Below are 17,034 nucleotides of genomic sequence, written 5' to 3'. Positions count from 1 at the left end.
ATAACAACACTAATATTGATAGTATTACTACCACAACACCAACCACTTGTAATAATAATATTGATACTACTACTACCACTACTAAAATTAAAAAACAATTTCAATGATCCTTACAATTTCAATAGGGCCTCACTGTCTGTCATGCCTGTCAGTGCTCTGGCCCTAATAACAACTATGATAAGAATAATAATGTTAAGATTATCATGTTTCAAATTGTAATGGCACAATCACCACTATGAGAACACTTACTCTTTTGGCCCTCTGTTTGGGAATCTCTCCATGTAGTGCCCCCATGAATGTGCCCTAGTCTATCTATAAACCACAAGTGTTGAGTAAGAGCTTTGTGGATCATTTCACATCGTCCATTAAGTTGAGTAAACATGTTGCCAAGTCAAGAAGCCTGTTTACAGTTTGGTGCAACTGCCTGTGAGTGACGATTAAGAAAAGGAAAGAATATGTCTAGTTTTGGGCTAATTTGTTGTTGTTTAACTGCTTTGTGTAGCACATTTTAACATATAGATATAAGACAACTATTGTTATGTCCCAAAAAGATCTCTCGCTATTTAATTTTTTTTAAGTTGTCAAAGATTGTTTTTCGAGGCTCTTATCTCTAAATGGACTAACTAGCATCTGAGAGGCTATCGCTTCAATTTGTTCAACCCAGAGCGAGAGTATTGAATCCCCTAGTCCTCCCTCCTCTCATTGAATTGCATCACTGGCACACAAGGCTCTTACCAAAGCAATATAATGTAACGGCGACAGCTTGGCAGCCCCACTGGAGGGAAGTGAATCATCCTGTTAGCTCATCTCCCACCCCCCTACACATACACCAGCCTCCTGTGGTTCAGTGGCACAGTGGGTGGGGGCAACCAAGCATCTGACAATGCAGGCTGTGATTGTCTGATGCACACACACACACACACACACAAACACACACACACACACACACACACACACTCTTTATGTATCTCTTATGCATTTACTCAAACAACATACTCACAGATATGCCTACAAACACTGCATTCAGTCAAACACTAATGGACCAATCAGCTAAGCAACACAAACAACCACCTTCTAAATAAATCAGGAACAGCCTGCATGAATCATTTGTACAGAGGACACCTGCTAAACTCATTATGAAACCATGATCTGTGGTGTACATGCACAACATGTTTGTAAAGAAGGAAGCATGTGTTGTTTGTCCAGAGAGGGCCAGAGCAGCATGCCATGATTCAATGCTGGAAAGAAAGGCGTGTGATGGAAATCTGGAGATACAAGAGGCTGGAAACAACAAAGTTATCTACGTGTATTTAATAAGGGGCTTTCTGCAGAAAGGATCAACACAGGGAGACCACAAGGATCTCAGAGTGAGGATGAAGAACAGTCAAAAACACAGATCTTATATAGGAGGATTTAGGGCTGTCCTTCTGAACCAATCCAGGAAGGATACATGGGTGGGGGAAGGAGAGGAATCTAAACATTAGCAACTGATTCACATGTGTTTCCTTAGGTGATAAGAAGACATCCACTCCTTCCTTTGATGGGTAATTAAGTAACAAATGGTCTCAACGTATTTCAACACTAACAGTCCCGACCATAAAACAGCTCAAGTCATAAAAGTCTCTTGTCAAGGCTTCAAATGCTTACTATCTAAATACAAAATAGTTTGTCAACCTTGCCTAGTTAATTTTTCTACTACAATTCCCTCCTTTTTGTCATTTTATGACAACATATGAGAATGCACATCTACAGTAAAACATCAAATACATCAATTCACCAGGATTTCAAAATGCATCATCATCATCACTGTAGTGTTAGGCAAACTGCCATTGTCACAGCAATATGCTTCTTTAAATGGGAGGAAGGAGTGATAAAAGCAGATTTAGACAGACAACACAACAACATTACATTCTTCATCACTATCAAAGGGTTCTGGGGAGGAAACCACTCAGGGAGGGGAAACACACCTTATCTTGTCGTCACTGTAGATCTAATTCTAATCATCTGGCAGAACAAACAATAGGGACACAGTTGGCCTTCCCTATAAGGTTCATGGAGGCTAAAGTAACCAAACTGTGAGTATAAAGGTGCCATGTGGGGGAGACATACGTGCGAATAGAAGTGTGGCATGTTCAAACAAGCAACCACTTCCTGTAGCTTCAAAGGAAAACAAATCATCATATCACACAGGATGCTTGAGACCCACAAAGCGAACTGTCCTGGGAGATTGGTTTGAATGTTCCAAAAACGAAATTCGTATCTAGAGTCAGTCAGCAGGAGATCGCTGTCATCATTATTAAGAGAACAGTTCCACTACTGCCACTCAGACCCAGCTGACTGAAGAGGTCAGCGTTCCATTTGTCGTCTTCTCGGCGTTGTGTGTATCATATGATTCTCCGAAGCAACTTATTATAAACAGCTGTACTGGTCAGCACTGCCCCCTCTTCACTGATCTTTTGCTTTAATCATTCATTGTGGGTGCAGCAGGTGGATGTTCTGGTTCTGGGACTCTCTTGCAGTGACTGGCATGAATCCATGTTGTCCTCTCAGCAACCTTCACCGCTGTGTGGGTCGTTAAAAGGATCTGGTACGGTCCTGTCCAGCGTCTGTGTCGCCAACTTTTCCGCCTTAGGTCTTTTACTACAACCCAGTCGCCTGGCTTCAGGTCATGAAGTGGTCCAGTTGCCGGGGTAGGGAGTGCGTCTTTTACCTGTTTGTGGATGGCAGATAAAGCAGAAGAGAGATTTGTACAATAACATAGCATTTCATCTTCACAGAGAGATGTTGAGGGCATTGGTCTTTTAACAGGTCCAATGCCCGTGTTCGCTGGGCGTCCGAACAGAATCTCAAATGGGCTCAATCCATATTTTGGTCTGACCCTCATTCTCATTTGCATGAGAACGAGTGGGAGAGCCTTAGGCCACGATAATCCAGTTTCCTCACAGCATTTTGCCAATTTGTTTTTTAGCGTGCCATTTTCTCTTTCCACCGCTCCAGCACTAGCTGGGTGGTAGGCACAATGTTTTCTCAGATCAAAGCCCAAATACTTACTCATTTGTTTCAGTGCAGCACTAACAAAAGGAGTTCCGTTGTCACTGCTGATTTTACTCGGGATTCCCCATCTAGGAATAAGTTCAGTGATCAACGCTTTAACTACGGCACCTGTGTCTTGTTTCGATGTGGGGAAAACTTCAACCCATTTAGAAAACATATCAACTATAACCAAGCAATATTTTTTCCCTTCACTCGGTGTTAGTTCAATAAAATCCATCTGTAGATGATCAAATGGTTTGTCAGGTGGAGGATGTGCAGCTTGTGGGGCCTGCATTCCTCTACCAATGTTGTTAGTAGCACAAATCATGCATGCTTGACAAAACTTCTGAGCGTAGCTAGAAAACCCCTTAGTGAACCAATGTTGTGAAATAGCAGCCATCATTGATCCTTTTGAAACATGATCCTTCCCATGCGTTAACTTTGCATAATGAGGAAACAGATATTTTGGCAGACAAGGTTTCCCCTCAGGGCCCACCCACACCCCATGTGTGTGTGTGCAACCACTTCTCTTCCAAAGTCCTCGCTCATCTGCTGTTGCTCTAAGTTGAAGGTCTTGCAGGTCAGCCGTGGGGGTGGTGGGGTCGACCTGTAAGAGGATGTGTGAAGCAGATAGTGGCTGGCGAGCAGCTGCTTTCGCTGCTGCATCTGCCCTGGCATTTCCTTGTGATACTGGGTCATTGTTGGAAGTGTGAGCATCACATTTACATACAGCAACCTGTTTGGGGAGGAGGACAGCATCAAGCATCTGAGACACTAGAGCATGATGCGCAATTGGTTTGCCTGATGATGTAAGGAATTCTCTGTGTTTCCAAATCGTGCCAAAATCATGTACTACACCAAATGCATATCTACTGTCAGTGTAGATGTTAACCCTTTTCCCCTTAGCCAATTTGCATGCTTCAATGAGAGCAGTGAGCTCTGCTGCCTGTGCAGACAGGGAAGCAGGGAGAGGTCGTGCAATCAATGTATCATGTGCTGTTACCACAGAGAAACCAACTTGATTTGCTCCTGTGTCTGAATTGCGAGACGCTGATCCATCCACAAACAGTTCAAGGTCTGGATTCTGCAGTGGTGTTTCCTGTAAATCTGGTCTGGGGGAACAAACTTCGGTTATTGTTACTACACAATTATGTTGTTCACCATCTCCTTCTGTTGGAAGAAGAGTAGCTGGGTTAAGAACATTACATCTTTTCACAGTGATGTTAGGCATTTCCAACAGAATAGCATGATAACGGAGCCAGCGTGCAGCAGACAAATGAGATGTCTTTTGTTCCAACAAAATCATAGACACAGCATGTGGTACCAACAGGGTGAGTGGGGAGTACCCCACTAAATCCCTGGATGCCATTACAGCCTTCTCTGCCGCTGCTACAGCTCTGAGACAAGTAGGCAGCCCTGCAGCAACTGGATCAAGTTTTGCTGAGAAAAATGCAACAGGTCTCTGTTTGCCCCCATGTTCCTGGAGGAGAACTGAAGTCATGTAGCCCCCCTTTTCGTCAACAGCCTGTGTGAAAGGTCGGTCAGGGTTGGGTAGCCCTAAAGTCGGAGTCGTTTGTAAGGTTAGTTTCAAGTCAGTGAAAGCTTTCTCCGCGTCATCAGTCCATGTCACTTTGCTATATGCTTGTAAGCCTTGCCCGTGTGCGATTGCGCTAAGGGGCGCCTCGAGGACAGCATAATTAGGAATAAATGATCTACAATAAGAACACATTCCCAGGAATGACATCACTTGTTTCTTTGTGACAGGTTTTGGAATATTTTGAATTGCTAATGCTCTCTTAGGGGAGAGGGATTTGCCCTCTGCTGTGATCACATGCCCTAAAAATGAAACTTGTTCTTTTACAAACTGCAATTTTTTCAGGCTTGCTTTGTGGCCTTGTGCATCTAAATGTTTTAAGAGAGCTACAGTATCTTTTTCACATTGTTCTTTAGTTGGTGCACAAATCATTAAATCGTCAACGTATTGCAAAAGTGCACTTCCTGGTGTTATCTCTAATGAGCTCAAGCTGTCTTTTAGTGCCTGGTTGTAAATGGTAGGTGATTCACAGTAGCCCTGACACAGGCGTGTGAATGTATAACTTTCTCTGTTGAACTCAAATGCAAACCAGTATTGACTGTCTTTATCAATTTGAACGCTAAAAAATGCATTTGCCAGATCAACAACAGAGAACCATTTACTAGCCGGCGGAACTTGGGAAAGGATTGTATAAGGATTTGGAACCGACGGAGCGCGCTGCTGTACTGCGGCATTGACAGCTTTCAAATCTTGAACAAATCGCCAATCATCAGGTTGTGATTCATCGCGAACTTTCTTGACCGGAAAAATCGGAGTTCTCACCGGTGAATCCTTGCAAGGAACAATTACACCTGCCTTCAATAGAGAGTTGAAAACTGGCGTAATACCATCGATGGCTTCCTGTCTGAGTGGATATTGTGATTGATGTGGTCTGTAGTCGGATTTTGGTTTGATGACTACAGGTTTCATGTTTCGAATTAAACCCACATCATGATTGCCTTGAGCCCAAAGTGTCTTAGGGACCTCTTTTAGAGCCGGGTGCGTTTCTGAAATGTTGTCTGTGTCATATAAATATGCATGTGCATTCTGAGTGTCTGTGTATGTGTCTGGTACCAGTTGAACAGTTCTGAATGTGTGAACAACGGACGTAAATCGTTTTCTATACACTTTCAAAGCAGAATTATACTGAACCAAAGGATCTGATGTCTTTTCCCAGACGTCAGCATGGACACATTTTTTTATCCACGGTCCCAAGTCTTGCCATTCATCATTTTTGTGTTTTGACAGTGAGACATGTGGATGGGAATCAGGAACGTCATAAAGGGAAGCAACCTCTGAATATCTGTGAAGGAACTGAGAGGGTGACTTATATTCTGGTTTAGATAAAATTACAGAAACAGCACATCTATGTTCATTCCAGAACATGCAACTTAGTGTTAACTTCTCTCTCACACAACTTTCTCTAAACCATCTTTTCTCAAATCCTGAATCTTTCCCTTCGTGTATGTGTGCAATGCAGTGTAAGTCTTCTGGATGCATATAAGTGGTGTCTGTTCCTAGTGTGACTGAATGTGCCTTATACACTAGATCAGTGTTGATTGAGGTGACAACAGATGAGCAGAGCTTCCATTCATATGCATATAGCAGTGAATCAGCATTATACTTAATGCATGTGTAAATCTGTGGTTGATCCAGATCAGCCGTTCGGACCACTACGACACCTGATGGGGTGGAAATTAAAGAAATGCCCATAAGACACATTACATCTCTTCCCATCAAATTAATTGGACAACATGAGGATAGCAAAAATGAACACTTAAATTTTCCTGTGCCGCTATCACTACATATTAAAGGAGTCGTGAATTTTTCAACCACGGTGCTTCCTGAAGCCCCCACAGATCTAACAAATCGCCCACTCATTTTAGGAGGTGTTTCAAACATATTGCTCTTGATGACTGAATGTGTTGCTCCTGAATCTACAAGGAATGTAATGTCTTTCCCTAGCACTGTGAGTGTGTGCGTTGGCATATGAGCATAAGCATCTGATTGATACTTAACATATGTTTCTATAAGTAATTTGTCTTTCTTTTCTAAAAAATCTTTTACTTCTGTGATAGGTGTTTGTGTTGGTGTGGTGCATTCACCCTCTTGATGTGTGATGTGTTCCTCACGGTCTCGTTCTGTGTCCAAAGATGCTGGTTCCTCCCTCTCCTCCGCCCCCGCCTCGGTTCAATCAGCATTGTAAGGTTGCTGTCTCCCCGGACAATCTTTTGCCCAATGTCCCTTCTCTCCACAGAAAAAACAAATGTTCGGATCATAATTCCGCGTGCGATCTCCCCTTCTTCCTTGAAATCCTCCTCTACTCCGTCCGCGCCCTCGGCCTCTTGAATACCCGCGAGGTGCACCCGCGAACATGGTCAATGTGGCGTGATGCAGATCAGTCTCTCTTTTCTCCTTCTTCCTCTTGTCTCCATCTCTGATTAATTTCTCAGCATGCACTGCATGTGATTCTATCAAGCTGAGTTTTCCAGAGTCCCACTGGATGCATGTGCGTTTTAACAGGTTGGCAACATCAAGTCTTAGGCCGTTGATGAAACTATTTCTCAGGTGGGCTTCCCATGGTGTTATTTCTGCTGCGTTTACATCAGGAGGTGGAGTCAACCCACTGTGAGTGTTGTGAGCTTCAGTTAAGCGAGTCAAAAAGGTGTGAACTGACTCATCTTCTTCTTGCTTACACACTGAAATCTTTGTCATGTCCATCCGCACTGGGAATGCGGCTTCAATTCGTCCACCCAAATTATTAATGGCATTCATATATACAGCATTTCCGGCATTATCCCAGTCTGGATGTACCATTCTAAGGTCTTGTTGTGGATATCCTGCTGCTATTTTTGCCCATCCATTACCCATTTTAGCCATGAGCAATCGTCTCAGTTCAAAGCTTGTGGGGCGGAATTCTCTGCAGAAGACAAGAAGCTCCTCTGCAAACTTCACTCCCCCTGAATTTGATGGGGAAGGGAGATGACTCATTGCTGCTTGGATATCACTGGTTGTCCACGGCCTGTGCACAAGTATGGCATGTCCATCTGGTCCTGCCACTTCAACCATAGGGAGGCACAAAACCTTGTGGGCCGGATCCTGTCCCGGTCCGTATTGTCCCCCTCCTCTGGTGTGAGGTGGAGAAAGGGGTTGCGGGTCTGGAATGTTGTATGGTGGAGGAAGTGGTGGAAGAGGTGGTTGAGGAGGTGGTGGCAAAGGTGGTAGAGGTGGAAGAGGTGGTGGAGCTTGGGCTCCTGCCTGTGGAAAATCCGCTTGCAGTGCAGCTTGGAGTTGTGCAGGTTGTTGTCTTCTTGGCGGGGCAGAGTCGAGGTCGGAATCCTGCATTTTGAAACACTGAGACACTTGTGAGGGTTTATCTGTCTTTACAAATGTTTGTTTTTTGTCCCTACGTTGTGCTTCTTCTAACCACATTCCATATCCCTTCCATTCTGCCTGAAATGTATGTTTCACTCTTTCTTTCTCCTCTAACTTTAGTCTCAACTGTTTCAGCTGCCTCATGCTAAAACTCCCCCCCTCTGGAAACCCACATTCATTCATCCAAACTTTCACCTGGTTTAATGCTGTGTCACCATAGTTCCTTCGCATAAAATTCATATTAGGACTACTCAGATCAGTTCCATCGAATTTTTCTTTACTGTTACTTTTACCCATATTAAAAAAAAAATTATGTTAAGTTTTAGTTATCTTAAATCTTTAATCAATCTCCAAAAACACTTTCGTAAGGAGCAATATAGGAAACGTAATAATATTAATATCCTCAAAACACTTTAGTATCCCCTATATAATAATCAGTAGTAATTTCCTTATAATTACTTGTTCAATTAATTTCTCAATTCGTCTCTTTTTTTTTTTTTTTTTTTTTTTTTTTTTTTTTTTCTAATACACTTTTAAATATCCTGCCTACCCAACATAAATCATAGTGCACTAAAGAAGTTCTCTACATAGCGCGCTTTTTGTTTGAGTTGTCTGACACAATGCAAATACACTCAGTATTATGTCCTCTCTGTGGTTGCAGTCGAAACAACTCCTTAAGGTACCTCGTCAGTCTACCTTCCAGGTTTCTTCTAAACCTTGGTTAAAAATTTACAGGGCTTTCACCTGTCTGGAGGATCCCGTTCCTCTTAGACCAACTTCTCCGTAACACTATGCTTTGCTTGGTATATATTACACTTGAAATCTCAGATTCTCACCAGATAGATCGCAGCGCTGAGACGATCCGGGACTCGGGTCTTTAGTCCCTGCATCTCACCCGTATGGGGAGGTTAAGGTTGGAAACTTTTTTTTTCCAAGATGATCGGTCAACCGTTGACCCGAGTCCAGATCCGTCCAGACGTGCAATCCCACTTCTGACACCAAATTGTGATGGAAATCTGGAGATACAAGAGGCTGGAAACAACAAAGTTATCTACGTGTATTTAATAAGGGGCTTTCTGCAGAAAGGATCAACACAGGGAGACCACAAGGATCTCAGAGTGAGGATGAAGAACAGTCAAAAACACAGATCTTATATAGGAGGATTTAGGGCTGTCCTTCTGAACCAATCCAGGAAGGATACATGGGTGGGGGAAGGAGAGGAATCTAAACATTAGCAACTGATTCACATGTGTTTCCTTAGGTGATAAGAAGACATCCACTCCTTCCTTTGATGGGTAATTAAGTAACAAATGGTCTCAACGTATTTCAACACTAACAGTCCCGACCATAAAACAGCTCAAGTCATAAAAGTCTCTTGTCAAGGCTTCAAATGCTTACTATCTAAATACAAAATAGTTTGTCAACCTTGCCTAGTTAATTTTTCTACTACAGGCGTGACTCGGTTGGAGCAAGTTTTGGTGAAGATCTACTATAGAAAAGAAAATTATATAATGACAAATGTAGTAGGTAAACATAGTGAGAATGACCCTAGCAAGTTGGCTCCTCAGTGGAGCCTCTGTTTCTAAAGACCTGCATGATACAGTATCATAATTCTGTACATTTGTAAACATTGCATTAACATACAAAATGGTCTTTAAATGAGCAAAATAATTAATCTATTTCAAATAAATGGCCTATTGTTTTGCTCGGGTAGTCCTCTGAAAAGGAGGAAAGAAAAGAAAGAATGAGGGAGAAATTAGGGGTATGTAATTGGAGCAGCAGTGTTTTTGTTAATTTCAGGAGCTCATCTTAGATTAGATTGACAATTGACTTTGCAATAGGCTACTAAATGATCTCAAAGGTCCACAAACAGACTTTTAAGGAAAATATTGAATTGAGCGTGACTATATAAACTGTGGATAGGAATATTAATTTGATATTTTTAACATTGCTGATGCATACTTTAGGTTAAATAATGACCGGTCCAGGGACTAACATTTGAAAATCATAAATTGAGGCAAGAAGACATACTTAAATTTGGTCAGTGTTGTTTTATTTTCTATGCATTTTGTAAAATAAGCGCCAAAGTAGTGTATTATGTTATAAACTGATGTGTCCACTTTTTAATATTATAATATTAAAAACTTTATATATTATAATATTATGCTGTTCCATAGTTTGTTAACACTTTTTGTCAAAGAGCCCTATGGGGATGAAAGACCCCTATCACCCCAGTCACACAACAATGTTCTGCCTGCTGCCATCTGTCTGAGCCTGGTGGTTTGAGCCTGGGCCCAAACCACAAGGTTCAGAGACAGTTTTTTCCTCCAGGCCATGAGACTTCTCAACCCCTGCATCTGTCACTCGGTCATTCAGTCTACTCAGTAGTTACATACTTTATTTTAGTTTGGAAATCTATATATATATAGGTGTATATTATTTTATATTTTATTTTTATAAGTTATTATTATTTTTTTTGCTAATGTTATATTTTTGAGCATGGCTTGAAGGGAGCCTGTGATCCAAGCATTTCATTACCAGCGACTGCTGAATGTAATTGTTGTGCACATGAACATTTAAAGTCTTGAATCTTGAAAACAAGGCTGGTAGAGACGTTTGTTGGCTGCCTGCTCACAAGGGGGTTAATGGGAATATTTTGGTAAATTGGCAAACGGAAAGATAATTATCAGTTCCACTTGGGAAAGGAGAAGGAAAGCAATAAACCAGAAGAAAGGAATGGAGATATGGTAGCAAAGTCGGGAGGAGGACAAGAAAGGACGGAGATATAGAAAAAACATAAAACTCAGTCATCACCAAGAACTTTATAGAAAGGAATCAAGGGGAGGAAGTCCTTATAACACGACTAAGACTAGAACACAAAGGACTAAATGAAACCTTTTATATAATGAGGAAGAGGAACTGTGACACATGTAGAAAAAATAATAATAAAAGGAAGTGTCTGAAGGAACGGTATCGCAGGTCGTTCCTTCCTGCAGCAGTAACACCACACAACCAGCTCTGCTCCTGGTTAAAATACCACAATGATTATGGACTGCACTTTAACACTTTAAAGGTTGAGTGAGTAGGATTTAGTGATATCTAGTGGTGAAGTTGCATGTTGCAGCTGAATACCCCTCACCTCAGCTCAACCCCTCCCCTTCTGAACATGACAGAGAACCTGTGGTAGCCTTCAGTTGTCATAAAAACTCAAAAGGTGTTTATTTTGTCCAGTCTGGACTACCGTAAAAAACATGGTGGCCTCCGTAGAGAGGACCCGCTCCTGATGTAAATATAAAGTTTTTAAACATAAAGGGCCCATTCTAGGGTAAAGACAACTAGAATTTGGGCAAACTAGGATTATTTTATATTCAATTTCTGCCAATAGATCCCTTTCAACTAGATCTCACACACTGGACCTTTAAGTCTTCACTGTGCCATATTTATCTGTCTGTGCAATATCAGCGGTTCATGTGCAATCCTCTCACTCTAAATATATATATATATTCATTTCACTTAAGAATTGCATGTTACTTATTGCTTGCTGATGTCTTTTGGACTTTTCACCATTGTTGGACTAATAAAGGACTTATTATTTTTAACTTATTGAATGACGCAGATTGAGAAACGAATCGACTCCATGTTGTTGTGAACACAGCGTGCCTCCGTGTTGCTCTTTGTTGTGCAAGAGGTGCAAACTTTTGTGCTGGTCTATATGTTTTTTTGTGTTTTGTTTTTTACTCCTCAGCACTTTCTGCAGGGGGGGGGGGGGGGAGCGCCTGACCGTGGCCGGGCCGACAGGCGGCGCAGTCGGACCCGCCTCCAGCCCGTGAGTCGTGGACGGACCGTGTCGGTGTGAAGGTGAGTTGAGCTCAATGTCAACACAGCAGCTAAAACCTCCCGATCTGGCGACGCAGGAACCGAACCCGACTGACGAGCGGACGCGTCTCCGCTGTGACGAAGTGTGACGCCGCTCGCCGGACCTCAGTCGGGGTTGTTAGCTTGTTGCAACGCTAGCCGGCCGCTAGCTAACTTGGCTAATAAAGTTAGCTGTAGTCAGAAGTGAGCGGCGACGTGACAGTGTTGTTTGTGATCAGAAAACAAGGAGCTGGGCTTTTGGTTAAATTCAGTGAATACACAAGCGCAGATCTCGGATCAGCTGCGTCCAACAGTCGGTGTATGAGGGCCCGAGCTGCCTCGCATGATGTGCTGATCTTTAAACAAAGCCTGTAAACAAAGGTCAGCTTTTAAATCCCACGGTGCCTTGTGTCCATTTCAGAGTAAACGAAGTGGAAGGTTTCAAGCAACTCAACCAACTGACAGAAGGAAACTTTATTTTGACGACCACCACCATCATCATCAACATCATCATCATCAACAACAGCTACAGTGAATAGGAGTGGGGTGACATCAGCTCCCCCCCCCTTTTCTCTTTAGATCGCTGCTTCCTCCTTGGTAAGCATCAACAGAGACTGGGGAATATCAGAAATCTTTCTATCTGTTATTTGGGCCATTAGAGGATTAGTTTATCCAAAAATTAAAGTTTACTCGCCACTATGCTGATGGAGGGTTTAAGTCCACAGAACACTTTTGGAGTTTCGGGTGTAAAGAGTGTTGCAGCCAAATCCAATACAGTTGCAGTAACTGGTGACCGACACTTCAAACGTAGAAAAACAACAGAAAATTACTTCATTCTGAGGTGTCATCCAAGTGTACGTAAAACCCGACATTCATGTTCTACTTGAAAATACATGTACACCATGGTTTTAGCCAAATCGCCTCTGTTACCCTCTGTTAAGGCATAGTTTGGGGTGAACTATGCCTTTTAAATTACGATTTCTCTCAAAAGGAAACTTTAAAATAATTCTGGCAGTCTCTTTTTCTACAAAACATAAGGGGTACATTATGTTCTGTAGCCTTTTCCCACGAGTGTAGTTCTTACTGTTAATCATATCATATATGTTTTGCTCCTGTGTTGTTGCTGTGATTTACAAAATATTTATATTTCAGATTAAATCGCATATGTACAATAAATATATGATGAGTTTTAAATATATCGGATGCCATTGTTTTTTCTAATGTGATACTGCTACATTGATGTTTTTTCAATTAGAACACACCACTAATGTCAGCAAAGAGTATGGAGACAAAGAGTGTGTCCAATGGAGCGGGGCCTGTGTATGAAGACAAAGAGGACAGCCTCAGGTAAATGCTGTGTTACCGTCTATCATAGGACAATGTGGAATAACATTACAGAAGAATCACGTTGTTTCTGTCAAACACGATGTTATAGCTCCTGTTATTGTTTTATGTCCCTCTCCCCAGTCCTGAAGACCTGTCTGAGGTGCTGGCAGCGGGGACCAAAGAGGTCCATGAAAAGGCGGAGAACACCCAGTTTGTGAAGGATTTCCTGAGGGGACGAATCCGCAAAGAGCTCTTCAAGGTCAGTTTTGGACAAGAGTGGAAGTGTAAAGATATGAAAGTAAAAGGTAAATCAAAGAACAATTTAAAGAGAAAAGCAAAATATCTCACTTTTCTGTCCGGACCCTCCAGCTCGGCGCCGTGGCTCTTTACTACACCTACAAGGCCATGGAGGAGGAGATCGAGAGGAACAAGGATCACCCCCACTTTGCCCCGCTGTATTTTCCTGCAGAGTTGAGTCGCCATGAAGCTCTTGCCCGTGACCTTGAGTATTTTTATGGTCCAGAGTGGCAGAGCCAGGTCAGCTGCTCCCCGGCCACCCAGCACTATGTGGACCGTATCCACCAAGTGGGACAGGAGGACCCAGTGCTGCTGGTGTCCCACGCCTACACCCGTTACATGGGGGACCTGTCTGGGGGCCAGGTGCTGAAGAAAGTCGCGCAGAGGGCCTTGAAGCTTCCCACCACAGGAGAGGGCCTGGAGTTCTATCAGTTTGATGCCATCCATAGTGCCAAAGCTTTCAAGCAGCTGTACCGCAGCCGAATGAATGAGCTGGAAATAGACATGGAAACCAAGAAGAGGCTCGTGGAGGAGGCCGTGAAAGCCTTCAACTTCAACATGGAGGTGAGAGGCAGTGCAGGAGGAAAGTAGGTCAAGAAAATAGAAAAGCTTTGTTTCGAACTACTGGTGGGTGTTTTGTTCCCAGGTGGTGATGGTGACATGGTTAAATTAGGTAATCAGGAATCAGGCTGCAGGAGCCCAAACATTAGTAGGCGTGCTGCTGCTGCCGGCTGCTGCTCCTACGATCTGTGCTGTGTGCATCAACCTAACCTGACGTGGCTGTTACTCTAATCCAGCCACATGATTGGTTCGGCACGGCTCTGCTCTCATTGTGATTAGAAAAGTGATTTTGCGTTAATTATGGTTTTATCGCCCAGCCCTTTACCGAGGTTGGCTGTATTGATTATTAACAGCCTTTGTCTTTCCCTTTGTGATTGTTTTGTATATCAGTTTGGTAAATGATGATCATACTTTGAGTACGCAACTACATTGATAACATACATATGCATGTGTGTTTGTGCTGGCAGGTGTTCGAGGAGTTGGAAGAGATGGGGAAAACCATCCAGGAGGATGTTTTAGATGCTGGCTTGCCTGTCCATGGAGCCACGGGTGGTGACATCAGCAAATGTCCCTACTATGCTGCCAAAATGAGTAGGTTTTTATACTTCTCTTCTCTGTATGCATCATGCTGCTATGAGGAACTGTTGTGTGGTTGTTGTTGTTAAGGTTTGTTTTTCTCTTTTTGTGCTTCCAGCGGCGTCGAGTGGAACGGCATATGCCGGTCAACTCGCCATGGCCGTACTCCGACACCCAACAGGACAGGTTCTGTTTGCGACTTGGATTGCTGCTCTGGCTGGATTTGTTGCATGGTATCTGATGTGATCCCACCTCCAGCCTGTCATTCTGCTGCTGAGAGAGGTAGAGGGAGGAGAAACATTGAGGGAAGGCGAATAAGGACATTGAGACCATTTCATAGTTTAATACAAACATTCTTTAGGGGTCCAAGCTAATTTAATGTTGCACATTGCTAAAGAGGAAAGCTGACAGGAAATATACTTGGTTTTATTGGACTATTAGCAAATCAACTCCATCCATCTCTCATGCTATGCCTTGATATGTAGTTTCTCCGATTCCTTTGGACTATCCCTCCATTTTATGTCCATTCAGAGTATCTGGTCATACCTCAAAACCTTCTGGAGCTGTTTGCTGATATTGGCACAGAAGCACATTGTGTGAATAGTTTGATTTTATAATTTTACTTGAAATGACTTTTTGAGGCGACCCACTTAAAAACTGTAACTGGCTATACAGCTGACAATGATGCACCTATTAATGCTAAAACATACTATGCAGAGGCTGTGCATAGAAAAGCACAAATTTGTTTGAAACATTTAAATTTGAAATTAAGTTTGATTAAAATGCAACAGTGCTTTTTTTAAAATGTATTGTGTGTAAACATCCCCGTACACATTGATGACAGTTCCAAACATAATCTGAGAATACAATACACTGTTACACAAGTTCACTTTTCATACTTGCCTCCAGAAAGTTAGTACATGTGCACAGACAAGTGATAGGAATCCGAAGCTGTTTTTCAAGACATACCTACACTTTGACAAGTGCATGTTTTATTAAAACTATTTCAGATAATTGAATGTCAACTGATGCATGTTGAAATGATTGAATTATTTGCTTTGGGTTTTTAACCTATATTAAGTTTAAGTGTAAACAGACAGTTTCTCTGTTTGAGAAGGACATTTTCTTCTTCTAATATTAATGGTTAATCTTCATTCTTCTAATAGACCTGTAGTATATCGACTTGAAGGTTAGTTATGTACGAGGTAGGTCTTTTAACAGCTCATTTGTTTTGAATACACAAGTATCCACCATCGCTACAATTGTGTACCCATCATCCATATTGTGTTGTGTATGACTTTGAAGGAAGTTTTCTACTGTTAGTACAAAAGCTTTTGTGTCGCTTGTACTGTATGCAGTGTTATTCATTTAAATGTTCACCCTGACACAGTATGCTTGTTACACACAGAGTACCAAAGGAGATGTGTTGATGGTTACATTTAAACCAGGATGCTGTGCGCTCAACGCATACTGCATGTGACTATGCAGTATTCTTTCATTAGCAAAGCTCATTCAGGACAACAGCTGGAGTGCAGCTGTTTGGTCATAGCCATGGAAACCTAAGTTATGATACTGATGTGTTATGTATTCTCGTTTCTCAGGTTCGTGCTGCAGAAAGATGGCAATATAGTATGTTGGGCCTGGACTGCCTGATAAACCCCTGTAGTGTCCATGTTTAATTCATTTTCATGCCAGTGTTTTGTGTCAAAATGCTCAAAGTGTTTTTGGAAATACAGAAGGGACACATACTTGAATTTCAGGGACGCAGGTTGAGTAAAACTTAGTGTAACGTGGGGAGGACTAATTTGTGTTGGTTTTGAAGTCTCTTGCATTTTCATTAACCCCAGTTCCTATATCCATTTGTGTGTCTAACTGAACAGAGCTTTATTAGTAACTGGAGAGACAAAGTAACCTTCATGGTATGAGAGTGAAAATGCAGTAGTATGTTGTGCTGCTAACAGTGAGATGAAACTCCCTTATTTTGATTCTGTTCATGCTGGAATAAAGTGGATTCACTTGGTCTGTGTTTTCGATCACATCTTTATAAAACCCCTCATTTGCTTCACACTACAAACCCTGTGTGTGGGGGTGGGGGGGGGAGCGAGAGAGAGAGAGAGAGAGAGAGAGATTCCAGATTCATTCATTAGACTGTCAGTAGAGCTCAACATGGCCTTATAGGTTCTTCTCTGATCCATGCAGCTTCCTTCTACCAAGTTGTGTGGCTATTGGTCCATTATTACATAAACCTGTTGACTGACAAATCATGAAAACATAACCTCCTTAGCAGAGGTTATAAAACCTCCACCCATTTGTCAAGGAAATGTCACCAATATTAATAATAAGAAACATAACAGGAAATTCAAACTAGAATGTTTCTAGAATATCTAAATAGTTGATGGGTAATTTTCTGTTGGTCGACTTATCAATTATCAATTTAT

The 17,034-nt window shown here is 42.2% G+C and overlaps 1 protein-coding gene across 2 annotated transcripts; it reads left to right on the top strand.

Annotated features, from left to right (window-relative positions):
- Window positions 1–11,691: 11,691 nt before the first annotated feature.
- hmox2b (heme oxygenase 2b) lies at window positions 11,692–16,616 on the top strand. 2 transcript variants are annotated; one of them, XM_062408378.1, is made up of 7 exons: window positions 11,692–11,839; window positions 12,258–12,433; window positions 13,092–13,183; window positions 13,304–13,421; window positions 13,532–14,023; window positions 14,488–14,611; window positions 14,715–16,616. In XM_062408378.1, exons 3-7 carry the CDS (start codon window positions 13,104–13,106, stop codon window positions 14,840–14,842), a joined length of 942 nt encoding a protein of 313 aa, XP_062264362.1. In that variant the 5' UTR covers window positions 11,692–11,839; window positions 12,258–12,433; window positions 13,092–13,103; the 3' UTR covers window positions 14,843–16,616. The 2 variants fall into 2 exon arrangements, with proteins under 2 accessions (XP_062264362.1, XP_062264363.1); XM_062408379.1 differs by lacking the exon at window positions 12,258–12,433 and having other exon boundaries at window positions 11,742–11,839.
- The last annotated feature ends 418 nt before the right edge of the window (window positions 16,617–17,034 follow it).

This window comes from Platichthys flesus, chromosome 16 (genome assembly GCF_949316205.1).
Source record: "Platichthys flesus chromosome 16, fPlaFle2.1, whole genome shotgun sequence".
Lineage (NCBI taxonomy): Eukaryota > Metazoa > Chordata > Actinopteri > Pleuronectiformes > Pleuronectidae > Platichthys > Platichthys flesus.
The sequence above is the reverse complement of the archived record's forward strand: the minus strand, read 5'-3'. Positions and strand labels throughout refer to the sequence as shown.

Excerpts from the sequence above, each read along its gene's own strand:
- hmox2b (XM_062408378.1), top strand. The coding sequence starts at position 13,104 with ATGTCAGCAAAGAGTATGGAGACAAAGAGTGTGTCCAATGGAGCGGGG. Across the intron at positions 13,184-13,303 it reads GACAAAGAGGACAGCCTCAG|TCCTGAAGACCTGTCTGAGG; the intron begins GTAAATGCTGTG and ends CCCTCTCCCCAG. Across the intron at positions 13,422-13,531 it reads TCCGCAAAGAGCTCTTCAAG|CTCGGCGCCGTGGCTCTTTA; the intron begins GTCAGTTTTGGA and ends CGGACCCTCCAG.